This window comes from Ursus maritimus, unplaced genomic scaffold, assembly GCF_017311325.1.
Source record: "Ursus maritimus isolate PB19 unplaced genomic scaffold, ASM1731132v1 scaffold_19, whole genome shotgun sequence".
Lineage (NCBI taxonomy): Eukaryota > Metazoa > Chordata > Mammalia > Carnivora > Ursidae > Ursus > Ursus maritimus.
This window is the reverse complement of record NW_024424341.1, coordinates 8890831-8904154: the sequence shown is the minus strand read 5'-3', so window position 1 is coordinate 8904154 and position 13324 is coordinate 8890831. Positions and strand designations below refer to the sequence as shown.

Here is a 13324-nt window from a genome sequence, read left to right as displayed (position 1 = left end):
CCCAACTCTGGCCACTGTCCCCCTTGCCCTCCCAGCTTCTGGACTCCAGCAGGCCTCTCCAAATCTGTCAGACCCCGAGCCCCGAAAAAGGACCTGACGAGGAGAGGCAAGTGACCATTCGCATCTGATGGACAGTGGCCCCACCGGGAGGCACAGAGGGTGACATCGGGGCTCAGAACACGTCTAGAGAAGCAAGCCACTGATTTCCGCACACCGGAAAAGTTACCTGAGAGTGTATATTTATAGAAAGATACATCGAAACGGACAGATGGCGCCTAGCTATAGATACAGTCAGCTCTGTTAGAGGACCACGTAGGTACGTATATATTTGCCAACAGTAGAGAACATGAAGTTTCCACATCTTCAGCCACAACCGACAGCACACGAATGCCCGATCTGGGAAAACCACGCTTGTTTTTGTGGTTGGGTTCCCTCTCCAGAGGTTTCCCAAATGAGAAGGCTGGTTTCAGGGACAGTCTTTAAATATGGGTGTGTATCTTTCTCAAGAAGAGAGAACAAGGGAAGGGAGGAGGAGAAGCGTATTTTCATGTGGTGCACGGCAGAAAAGATGGGACTGGTTTTGGGTGAGGACGTGATCCCGCTGGAGAGGCGCGAAAGGGGACTCCAGAAAGGACAGCTAGGGTTTCTAGGTTGGGACATAAAAACACAAGAGCCCAGAAGGTCGCGCGTCCGCAGTCCGCTGACTTGTGGCACATTACAATCAGTTAAGGGCAAAAGAAAATCAGAATCGTACTAAGAGGTAGCAGCTGTTTATCTTCTCGGAGATTTCGAGGGTCTCTGGAAGCGGGCCAGGTAAGGGTGATCTCCTGGAAGAGACTGGGGTAGGGCACAGTTCTGGCCGAGGGCTCCCCCAGAGCCGGGAAGGGTGTGGACCAGCCTGCGTGGAAACTGCCGCTTGAGAGCCCGAGCCAGCCTCCACCCTTGACAGGCCACTTCCAAACCCCGAGTCATTTTCTCGGGTAACTTATGCAGTCCTCACAACATATAAATAAAAGTTTAGTTCTGTGTTTCCATATATCTTCTACATGGAGGCTAGCTGAATATTAGTGGAGTAACAATAATTATTAATAACAATAATCGTCATAATAACAATAATTAATAGAATAATAATGCCTTGGGGGCCTGGGGAGGGGGGTCCTTCATATGGCCGGGGTGGGGGCTTCCGGGGAGGGGTCTATGTCTGGTAAAAGTGGTGGTAATGGTGGTGATGTTCGTGGTGGTGGTGATGTTCGTGTCTCTGGACCGCCTGGCCGGCCGGGCTCTCATACACCACCACGGCGGGCAGGTCCCTCACGCGGTCCCGCCCCACGACACTGCCGCCCACGGCCAAGGGCACCTGCAGCCCCCGGCAGCCCTGCTGGCTCTCCTTGGCTCGGTGCTTGTGCTTCTTGTGGCCGAGGGGTGCCAGCGTGGGGAGGAGGGCGGGGCTGGCGGCCAGGTGGGCGGCTGGGGACACCGCAGGGACAGCGGGTCCCAGAGGGGGTTTGCTTCGTGCCCCTCTGGCCACGTGGCCCACACCCACGCTCTTGCCCTGGGCCTTGGGGGACCTCACAAAGTGCTTGCTCCCGTCCTGGGCGCCCCGGAGCCGCTGCTGGACCTCCGAGACCTTGGCGAATGGGGTGTCAAGGAAGTGGAAGGAGCCCGGGTCCGTGCCTTGGGGCTTTCGGTGTGGGACGTGGATGGCTTCTGGCTCATGGGAGCGAGACCGAGTGGGGTTGGACGTGCGGGGGGGCAGCTCTGACTTCTGGGCCACTGATGGGGAGCCTAGGAACCAATTTAACAGATATTTCATGAGCACCTACTGTGTGCCGGTGCTGCTCTGTGCCCCAGAAACCCCCTCCACCCCCCCATGCTCCAAGACTGGTAACTGTTCACTCCGAGAGCTCCCCTCCCCACCCTGACTGCTCCTCGCTGCCTTGGAGGAACCTCTCTGGAATGGAACTTGGCCATCTGCGAAGAGGGAAGATCTGCTTCTTTGTTAGGTCCTTAAAAATAAGTAATTCCCCTTCCAAGAGATAGACGAGAAGGAGAGAGAGACGGGTAGCTGTCTGAGGTCACGGGAACAGAAGGAAATGGACAGGCGTATTCCTTAACTCACGGGGGTAACCAACACAGGAATTACACACAGAAGGAGGAAGGGGAGAAGGGAGTTGGGGGTGCGAAAATAAGTGAGCTACCTCTTCATTTATCTTAGCAGGGGGCAACAGATGTCAACAGCTGATGAATACAGAGTCGTGGAACAGGGGAGAGGGCGGGAGCGGCCTGGGTGGGGCACAGAGCGATTGTTTCCACTGCCTGATAGGCCCTAAGATACTATTTGATTTTTGTTCAGCTTGGGACATGTGTTCGTTTTTAAAATGTTTTTAATGTCATCTCCTCCAAGGAGACTCTTTAACCCATCCAGTAGAAGCTGCACCTTCCCCCAGCCCGGGGAGGGGGCGGGGAATGAACAACCCCCGCCCCCCACACCCCCCCCAGCTCTCCCCTTGCAGGAGCTCCCTTACCGGGCCCAAACTGGGACGTGTAGTCCTCTATCCCGGCGAGATCTAAGTAGTGGTTTCTCCTCTCGATGTTCTCATCCACGCAATGGTGGTAGCAGCCAGACTGCTCCAGACGGCTGTCACCCTGGAACCTAGGGCAAGAAGGCCAGTGAGGGGGTGGGCACCAGCCCTCGGTGGGGGTAGCCCCGCGGTCTCCTAGGAAGCCACCAGGACAAATCCTTCTGGACCCTTCATTCATCTTCTGGTTCTTGGGAAGGGGTGGAGGTGGGGTGGGGAAGGGAGTGGTCATCTTGGCAATATGTGTCCCTAGCTCCTTCCCTGGTAACAGAGAGGGAGACCTCTGCTGGCCTCCCTGGGCTTTCTGGGAGGACTGGAGAGGCATTTGCTTTGAACAGGTCCAAAGTAAAGGTGAGAGGTTACTGGTCAAAACTTAAGGAAGCCCCAAAGTCAGGCTTCAAACCACGTGTGCCCACGGCAGACAGGAGACCTCACCCCTGGGCTGGTTCCCCAGAGAGTGCGGGCAGCATAAAAGCCCCCAGGCCACTGGAGTTGAGGGTCGCAGGCTCTGTAACCTGCCCCAAAGCCCAGAATGGAGTGTGTGTCAGGAGGGGGTGGGGAGAGTGGTGTCCCCAGAGGCCACTTTTCTCCCACTGCAGGAGTCCAGGCTCCCTGCCTCTCCCCTGCAAGGCTCTGTGAGCTGCCAGCCCCACCCTTCACATCCTCCCCACTCCCCAGCACAGTTAGCCTGCCCGCCCCTCCCCACCAAGCTGTGGCCCCTGCTGGCACTGCCTTCTGTCTTTCCTCTATGGGCGGGAGCCTGTCACAATCTGGTCACTTCCTTTCCATTCCCCCCCAAAGGTACCGCCACCCGACCCCTGACTTCCGGCCACGATGCCTCCTACATCCTCACCCATCCTACACTGCCGTTACTTTATATTCCTGTTTAGTAGATTCTTTTCCTTAAACGCACTGTCTTCGCTTCCCTCCCTCCTTTCCTTCCCTCCCTCCTTTCCTTCCCTCCCTGCAGTTAAAGAAATAACAGGTGGAAGAGAATCGCAGCCTTACAATCCCTTAGCCATGATTCTGAAACCCAAAAAGCCTGAAGACAGAGATTTTTCATAACCTATTTGGCTGCCAAGGCTGCCCTAAGCCGACGTGAAGGTAGCTATAGCCTTTTACATCCCTTCGTGTGGATAGTCATGTGTCCACGCAGAAATTTCAGGGCATGAAATAGCGGGCTGCTGCCCAGACGCCAAACAGAATATATGAGAAATGCGCTGGGAACATCTCTTCTAAAAGCCAACGAATGCTGATTTCCAAAACATTTCTGGCCCAAAGCGTTTTGGACAAAGGAATGTGGACCTACATTTCTTTATTTTTTTAAAAACGGAATTTGATTTGTGAGCTTGTCCTCTGAAATCACTGCCCCCTGAAGAGAACCCAGACTGGAGCCCCCTGCTCAAAATCCCTCAGATGCAGGTACACAGCTGGTGCTCAATATGTGCACAGGTGCACTGGGCGGTCATGGCGTCCCCCCGCCACCCGCGCACACACCCACTGTACCTGAGTGGGGCTCGCTGCTTCTTCTCCCAGCTTCGCAGCTCCTCGGCAGGCTTGGTCTCCGCTCTGGGCCTCGCGCTCTGCAGGTCTGAGTCCCGCCCAAGAAACAGCCGGGTGAGCGGCTTACGCCCGTGCCCACCAGCTGCCTGGCTCTGCTGAGGTTTCTGAGCTCCCTGGCAGGCAACCCTCGACAGCTGGCCCACGGCGGCTCACCATGGCTCTGTGGGCAGGGTTCTCCAAGCCAGGACCAGACAGAGGGATCTCGCAGCTACCGGGCCCCTTACCTTCTCCCCCCAGACTCCTGGGCTGGCCACGTCCACACCCACCTCCAGGGCTCTGCTGACACAGGGCCTCCCACCTGTAATTCTTTTCTTACCCAAATCCTGCTCTTTCAAGGACCTGCTCAAAGTCCACCTGTCCACAAAGTCGCTCCCAGGGAAAGCCCCCAAGGCTCCCTTCCACTCCTCCCAGGTGGGGGGGTGTGATCCTTCCTGAGAGCTGGGAGTGGACTGGGCGGCCCCCCAGCCCCTCACCGGGGTGATTGAGAAGGATGCCCTTCTTGCCCTGGCTTCCGTCGGGGGCCACCGTGAGCTTCACCCGCAGCGTCTTGCTCGACGTCGGGGAATGGTTGACGGAGGAGTCGACCACCTCGTAGATGGTATGTAGCAGGCTGGTGATATCCTGCGGGGGAGCCAAGCAGAGGGCCACGCGGGGCTTCAGCCACAGGGCATCCCCGATCCTGGCAATCCGAGGGCCCTGGGAAAGCTAAGGAAGGGAAAGGCCCCTGGCTCCCCCAAAGTCAAGCTTAAGGCACAAACGTGCATGTGAGAGGTTCATTTGGGAGGGGATCCAAGGGCAGGGGCACAGGGGCAGGGGGCGGGGGATGACAGGAATGAGCAGGTCCAGCCACGGGTGACGCTACATTGCTGGGACTTCCAGGCTGTTCTGCAAAGGCTGAGGCAGTCCCACCCGAGAAATCTCTGATGGTGGGCACTGTCCACCCCAGCAGCAGGGAAACTGAGGCAGGTCGGGGAGACTGACGGGGAGAGGGGTACCAACAGCACCTGCTTCGGGTCTGAGGAGCTCCTTCTGAATAACAAATGCAAAAGTAGACGTGTTGCTCAAGATAAACTATTCTGTGAGAACTCGACCCAATCTCATCTCTCTGGACCCCCGTGACCCCCTCAAGTAGAACAGGGATGTCCAACCCGTGCTCTGTGCAGCGTCTCAGAGACTTCGGACTGGGGAATGGAGGGACAAAATAGGTGTCCCTTTGTTCTGGGGGTCTGCTAAGGTCGTTTGTCTGAGGGGGAGGCTTCCAGCTTTAAAGGCTGTAGGAAACTTCTGGAAAAGGTATTTGCTCTCTACAGGTCAGGCCCACGGATGGCCAATGATCTGCCCTGTGGCTCCTCACAGACAGACAGACTCATCCCTCACTTTATTCCCCACCCGTAAGCCATTCGGACAGAGGTGACAGAAGTGACACCAAGCACTGCCGTGGCCAGGCAGGTACACGGATGAGCAACCCGGAGAGGGGAGCCCACAGAGGTGGCACCCACTCAGCTCCACTGACCTGCCCCGTGGCAACGCAGGCTAAGGAAGGGTCATCCCGGAAATCCAGAATCTTCTGCTAAATCTTCAGAATCTCTGATACTGGAAACTCATTTAGTTTTTGTCAGCTCCCCATTTCCCCAACTCCCCAGCCCCTGGCCACCACCATTCCACCTTCTGACTCTCTAAATCTGACTATTCCGGGGACCTCATAGAAGGGGAAATCACACGGTATTGGCCTTTTTGTGACTGGTCTGTTGCCCTTAGCGCGAGGTCCCGGAGGTCCATCTGAATTTGTGTTCTGGCTCCTGGTAGGATTTCCTTTCTTTTTAAGGCTGCATTATATTTGTTTATCTTCTCCCCTGGGGACGGACACTTGCGGGGCTTCTGCCTTCTGGCTCTTGGGTAATATGCTGCTGTGGGCGTGGGGGTACAACTGTCTCCCTGAGACCCTGCTTTGCGCTGTAGAGACTCAGAAGTGCACTTGCTGGGTCACATGGGACTTCTGCATCTAGCTTTCCGAGGACGCTCATGCTGTCGTCCCAGCAGCCACGCCATCTGACATGCCCGCCCAGAACGCACAAGGGTTCTGATGTGGCCACTTCCTCAGGGACACTCGTCGTTGTCGGTCTGTTTGGGTGTTTGGTTGTTGTTGGGTTTTTTTTTTTAGTAGCCACTTAACACATGTCAGGTGGGATTCCAGCGGGGTTTTGATCCGCATCTCCTAATGATGAGTGATGTTGAGCCCCCTTTCATGGGCCTATTGGCCATGCATTTGTATATCTTCTTTGGAGAAATGATCAAGTTCTTTGCCCAAATATAATTGGGCTGCTTGTTTTCCTGTTGTGGAGGGTGCAGTTCTTTTTATATTCTGTATATTAATCTTCTATCAGAAACGTGATGTGCAAATATTTTCTCCCATTCTGCAGGTTGCCTTCCACTCTGCTGTGTCCTTTGATGCACATTAGTTTTGAATTTTGATGTAGTCAATTCATCTATTTTTATTTCGGTTGCCTGTGATAACTTAATTTTTAACAAAACCTTCTGGAAGGCTGGGCCCGCACATCTCAGGGCTACGTGGGGATTGTGAAGGCTGCCAGTTTGAGACCCAGGCTCGCTGGCTCACTCCGCAGTCTCAGCTCCTGCGGTCAGGCCCGCAGAGGACTCCTCTTCTCCCCACTTCTTCCCCTGAGCTGCTCTGCACACCCACATTTGCCCCCTCTTCTTCCCATCTTAGGAAGCCCTTGCAGGAAGGTGCCAGTATCTCCATTTTCCAGATGAGGAAAGTGAGGGCCACCAACATCATCCCCAAGTGTCCTATCCCACGCCGGGGGTGGGGGACAGTGACTGCACGCCATGCTCTAGTGATCCCAGCCGAAAAATCGACTCTTGCCTGCATGGGGCCCAGCACACAGAAGTGGGCCTGTGAATATTTATTGCACAAATGAACACGTACTTTCTTCTGAGTTGGGAAGCGAGCCCAGACGCCAGCTCTGGGCTGTAGCTGCCATGAGGTGGGAGCCTGTCTGCCCCAGCGCACAGAAACATGCCCGCAGGCAGCCAGCGAGCATGGAGGGGACCAGTATTTATAGTCAGCTTTGAGGAGTGGCCTTGGGGCTAAAAATAGAGCAAGGGGAAACACGAGGCTGGGTTCTCCCTGGACTGGAAGCCAGCCTCCTCGCTTCTCAGCAGGAGGAAGACACGATCCAAGGATGGCCTTCTCTAGCCCGGGCTGGGGCAGCCTCCTCGTGAGCCCTCACTTCCCTGCTCTTCCTCTCGTTACTGAGGGTAAAGAAAAGCAAGACGCAGAGCCAGACTGCAGCATCTGCCCGCGGGTTTCTGCAAGGCCTCCGAGGTGGGGGTCAACCCTCTTATGGTCAGCATTTCCAAACCAGCAAGGAATGAAGGCTGCGGCTAGCAGGGCCAGCGTGGTCTTCGCTGCCACACGAGTCTGAAGAGAGGACAATGCCACCGCACCCCCGAGAAGCCCAGCCCGGCTGCCTGCGTGGCCCGGACAGACGGCTGGGGCCACCGCCTTTCAGCTCAGTTACCCAAGCTTCCAGACTGCAATGTGTTCCCCTGTGAAGATAATTACACCGCAGCTGCCATTCCCAAACAGGATGGGGGGGAACGGCGGTGCTCACTCCAGAAAAACCATAACCCCTCGCACAAAGCATCACAGCTGGAGGGAGACAGGGGTTCACCTAAACCATCCCCCGGCCTCCCCAGGGTCTCCAACCAAGAAGGGTTTCCACTGCTTCCCAAGTACCCAGGCTCCTCTTGGGGCTTTGCCTGCCCAGAACCCATTCCCCTGCCCCCTAATAACAGTATGTTGATTTTACTTTGTGAGCCGACTACACGCCCCCTCTCACTTTCAGTCTTTGTGGCTCATGTATCCAGTAACTTCCCCCGGCTCCACGACCCAGAGTAGGCCATCTCAAGCCATCGCAAACCCATGGCAAAAATGACTGGGTCAGGGACACTCATGTGAGGTGGTCAGAGCCAGTGAGATTCAGGTCTGGAACTTCTGAATTGGGAGGGTTGCTGAGAGTCCCAGATAGAGGGAAAATGTCAACCATCACCTTGCTACTGGCCAGGGGAAAGGCTGCCAGACAACGAAGGATCGCAGATGAAACCAAGCCACTGCAAGTAGCTAGTCCTGAAGGCACCAAGCCTCTGGATCCAGCCGCGCCTGAAGTCAGTGCCCTGGACCACCATATACTCCGTTTTTGTTTTTTTTTTAAACCAATAGCAGTTTGCTGGGGTTCTGTCACTTACATCCCCAAGAGTCCTGAGTGATTGAAAGTCCCTCCCAGCTTCTTCTCCCACCCTGTTGGAACATTCCTTAAGCCACGGCCTAAGGAAGAGATGCCCTTTGTTCACCCAGGTGTTCCTTCTGGCAGCTTCTCCTGCACCAGTCACAGAAAAGAAAACCTGTAGCCCTGAACCAAGCAGGGAGAGAAGACAGCAAAGCTTCTCTGGGGACACCCCGGGTGCCCCTGTGAGCTGGACGTGAGGTGGGCGTGGAGCCAGCCATGCTGCTCTCAGAGCAGGTCACACATCTGAAAGCCAGCGCCTCCTGGGGAGGGAGACGATGCCCCAGAGGGACGGCGGGGAAAGCCACGAGGAGGCAGAAGGGGTGGCACCCAGGCCCAGGGTAAGAGGAAGGCAGACACTGCAGTAGCTCAGACCAGGTCATGGCCCTGCTTCAACCACCCACCAGGGGCTTCCCTGAGCCCCAGGAACCCAAGCCAGGGCCTGCCCTGCCAGCTCGGGCCACAGCCCGGTGTCCTGGTGGGCACCCACCACACAGTCTCGTCTGGCACCTTAAACACCCCAAGCACTCCCGCTCTGCACCTGCCGGGCCTCTCTCCCCCAGCTCTGCAGGCCATGCTCGCTCGGCTCCGCGACGCCTCCCCCAGGAGGTTTCCTAGACACATGGGCCCCTCTCTGTCACACTGTTTATCTCCTTCACCAACCCCGTCACACCTCAGGACTGTCCTGTAATTGTTTGGGGTGGGCCTCCCTCAGCAGCTGTCAGAACCACGGGCCGGGAGCCATGTCTGCACTGTTTGTCCCCTTGTCCCCACACCTAGGGCACAGCAGATGCCCACAGAGGGTGCTCAGTATCCAGACAGAGGCACGGAAGAAGGGTGAGAGGTGCACAGGGAGGAAAGAGGTGCGGCAGGAGCCCTGAGGGGAGAGACGCCGGCGTTCAGAGGGAGGAGGGAGGCAAAGAACGGGCCCGTGAGCAGGCCAGGCACAGAGCTCTCGGGGCTGGGGGTGCTCATTCCTTCCTCGGCGGAAGGAGGCCCTGCCTGGCCTCTGTATGCCCACCTGGCCCCAGCTCCTGGGCACACTGGCTGAGTTGGGTAGCAGCCTGGGATGGTCGCAACCCCTGCCCTAGCCAGAGCTCTCGGACTCCAGAGAGGAAGAGGCAGGACAGGACTCTGTTGGGACTCAGGGTTCTCCTCCTCCGGGGAGCCCTCAGACTGCATCTCACCCTTCCCCTTCCCCAGTGGGAGCAGTGCCTAGGCTGAGTGCAGGGGAGCCCGGCTCCCCCTTCCTCTGTCCCTGCTGCCCACTCACTGGGCAGCTCTGGGACACCCCTCCAGGTCTCCCTGAAGCTCCAGCAGCCTCGATCCCCTCCCCACACCTCCCCACCGCCTGGCAGGGCGCCCTGGAGAAGGGGGAGGGGCAGGAGTGCCCGAGGGTGTGGCCAGGGCAGCAGGCCCGGCAGGTGCACTCACCTCACGGGTGACCTTGCCATTGTTGTCGAAGTCGTACAGGGTGAAGGTCCACTCCTGCCGGCTGTCCTCTTCCACTGACACGTCACACTGCAACTCCTGGACACAGACAGACAACCCACGGGCATGGCTGGAGTACCCCGAGGCCAGGTCACGGGGCTGCCACCTCCCCACGGCCCTCCTCAGACCTTGCATGAAGGAAGAGCACAACGACCAAGACGTGAGGGGCCGGGTGGGGAGGCCAGGCGGGCAGGGGAGGTCTGGCCCAGGGAGAGAGGCCTGTGGGGGTGCCAGACAGCCTCTGGGTCTTTGAAGGCAAAGGAAACACCGGGGGGTGTGAGCTGGGGGTCTGAGAGGAAGCTCCAGGGCCTCAGGGAGACTGAACTCGGACCAAGGGACAGACGTTACTGGAAGACACAGGGACCCGTAATAGGAAGCTACGGCAGGACACCCAGGGTGGCCCCCCGACCTGGAAGGCAGAAGAGGGTGAGCGAGCATTAAAAGGTAAAGCTCCAGCTCAGCCCCGGTGGCAGCCAGTACGTGGCCCTCCGCGGCTGTGTGACCCTGGGCGTGGCTTCTCTGTACCTCAGTTTCCCCTCCTGTAAATTATGGGAAAGGCCAGTACGGATCTCACAAGGCTGCTGGGAGCACCCCACATCCCCTCGGCGTTCCTGGGCAGCTGTGGTGGACAGCTCCCGACCTCCCACCTCAAGCGGCCAGCTTCTGTGTCTGCCGAAGACCTGAAGAGCTGGGGCCTGAATGCCCGGGGCAGCCTGAGGCACTCTGCATGGCTCTCCGGGGGGGGGGGGGGGGGGGGGGGGCGACGGCCCCCAGCCTCGCTGGCACCAGCTGCCCTGGCGCGGATCCACCCATTCACCCACAGGTACTGGCTTCCCTCCTTTGCTGCTCCCTGGGATCACCTGCCAAGTCCTTGCCTCAGGCTCTGCAATGGGGCACCTGGAAAAAGCGTGGAACTGTTTGGCACCCCGAGAAGTCCAATTAATGACAGTGGCTGCCATTGTCTTTGCTGTAACGTTAACATATGATGTACGAAATGTTAACAACCACTTCATTATCACCGCTCACAGGACCCGACGTGTCTAACCACAGGCACCCAAGCTGGGACGTGATGAGCTCTGTCCCTGGCAGTGCGTATGCAGGAGCCAGCCGAACACCAGATAGAAAGCTCGAGAAAGGCTGGCTGTTTTGGCAAAGAGGTTCACAAGATTTTATGAAAACAAGCAAAGATGCTCCCAGGCCATTCAGCTGCCCTCTCCTTTTGCAGGAGGACAGACTCAGCCTCCCAGAGAGGGGGGATACCCAGCCTCTGAACGCTGACAGGGACGAGTGCCCGAGCGCGGCGTCCCTGCCCCCAGCCTCTGCAGCTCGAAGCCAGTTCCCTCCAGCAGTCCTCGGGCGGCCCACGCGGAGTTCAAAGCCAGCCTTCCCTCAGTTGTGACATGCCCGTCTGATACCTGCCAAGTGCCCGCTCTGCTCTGCGAGGCACCGTTTCATGTAGCTCAGCGCTCGCCCCGCACACATGCCCACACGCGCACACACACACGCACACACACACTCGCACACACAGCATTTATCTGATTCCTCTTCCCTGGCCCTTCTGCACCGCTCCAAAGACAGCTCGGGGTTCAGTAACTATTCCCCCCAACTTCTGTCATATATGTCTTTTGTCCCCCTCCCCAACCACCGCCACCTGGGCTCCCCAGGGAAGTGAGACATCTAGGTGTGAGCCTTCCCTCTGCTGCTGCCCTCGGCCCTCGGCCCTCAACCCCCTCGACCACCCCAGAAGACACGCAGGCACTCCGGTGGGCTCTGGGAAGAAGCTAGCCACCCCAGCTCCCCAGCTGGATGCTGCCCGCCCCCCAGTCCTGCATTTAGGGCCACTGTGAGCCACCTCACACCCTGTCCCAGTCATCTCCCCGCAGCACCTGCCATCACTGCACAATATGACGCAGCGCCTTCCCACGCGGCTTGCGGCACGGACAGGCCTCTGGGCCTTTGCTCCTGCCATTCCCTCGGCTGAAAGTGCTCTCCTTAACCCAGAGGCTCTGTGTCCTCACCTCCAGCCTGACCGAGGCGGCCACCCCCTCCGTGAGCTTCCGGACCCCCGTCACATCCCTGACTGTGCAGTGTCCAGGTCTGGGTCACCGTCCTGTCCCCCTCGCCGCACTGTGCTCCGGGAAGGCAGGAGCCCTGCCCAATTCACTGTGGGGTCCCCCAGTACCCCGCAGGTGTCACTCAAGCTTGGCTGGAAGGAAGAAGGAAAGCGCTGACATGATAGCGCCACCCTTTAAGCATGTTAGGTGCGTTACCTTCCCAGGCTCACAACAACACCCCAGTAACATAGACGGAAACTACCCCCATGTCCCAGGGGAGGCCAGTGGGGCAGTGGCAGAGCTAGGATGTGAACCCCAGCCTGCCGGCTCCAGAGCTATGCCCTAGTGGTCTCAGGGAGGGAAGCAGAGGAGGAAGGGAGGAGAAGGGAGGGCAGAGAGAAGCCGGTCAGCTCCACGCCGACAGGTCCGGCTTCCGCTCTCCAGCACCCGCCCTGCTTGGTCCACAGAAGAGCGTAACGTACTGTTTGGGACGGGGCAGGACAGACAGACTGCAAGCTTTAGGGGGGCGTGTTCCTTTAGTTGTTGACCACATGGGGAAACTGAGTCCCAGATAGGGTAGGGGACCTGCCTAAGGCCTCCTGCCTCCTGGCATCCAGCCTACCCGAGAGCCCCCACATGTTCCCCAGAACAGCCCCAGGAGTCGGAATGACTTCTTCAGCTAACGAGGAAACCGAGCCCAGAGGGGAAGGCAGTCACCTAGTACAGTAATGCCAGGGCCAGGGCCAGGCCCCACGGTCCCCCTCACGTCCGCCCCCAGACTGCCGGGCCACAGCCCAGTGGGATGGCGGTGCTCAGTCCTCAGGGCCTGTGTGGAGCTGGGGCAGCCCCCGACGTGGCGGGACAAACCTCCCACAAAGGACAGCTGTTCACACAGGAGGTGAAAGGCCTTTGCATCTGGACAGGCCTCAGCTTCCCTCCTCGAAAAGCACCTCCGAGAGGACAGAAACCCTTCTCTCCAGAGCCCAGCACCAGGACAGGGAACTTACTTCAAACTTCAGCTGTTTCTTGGAGCCCGGGCAAGATTCGCTCGCCTTCTCCCTCCTCTTCTCATCTCCGCTGGCCACCCCGTCTGTCTTCTCGGGAGGCAGGGCCACTGTGGGGAGGGCAAGTGAGACAGCGTGAGGATGGTCCCCAGCTGGGCCTCCGGGCCACCGCCCCCACTGGGGCTTTGTTCTGGGGACCGTGAGGAGGAGCGCCAGGGTGCTGGGCCCTTTCCTGCCCTGCCCGTGTGCTATAGTCAAAATCCCTTTGCTCTCTGGCCTCTGGTAATGTCCACGGCTGCCCGAGGGGAGACCCCCACCCCACCCCC

The 13324-nt window shown here is 58.2% G+C and overlaps 1 protein-coding gene across 1 annotated transcript in view; it reads right to left on the bottom strand.

The window, feature by feature from the left end:
- Window positions 1-251: 251 nt before the first annotated feature.
- Window positions 252-13324, bottom strand: part of NKD1 (NKD inhibitor of WNT signaling pathway 1) — an 87677-nt gene continuing 74604 nt past the window's right edge. The window contains exons 6-11 of the mRNA XM_040633085.1: window positions 13002-13108; window positions 9884-9979; window positions 4616-4763; window positions 4086-4170; window positions 2526-2653; window positions 252-1785 (exon numbers count right to left, since the gene is read on the bottom strand). Of these exons, the coding sequence (XP_040489019.1) occupies window positions 1196-1785; window positions 2526-2653; window positions 4086-4170; window positions 4616-4763; window positions 9884-9979; window positions 13002-13108 (1154 nt within the window). The 3' untranslated portion in view covers window positions 252-1195. The remainder of the gene's footprint in view (window positions 1786-2525; window positions 2654-4085; window positions 4171-4615; window positions 4764-9883; window positions 9980-13001; window positions 13109-13324) is intronic.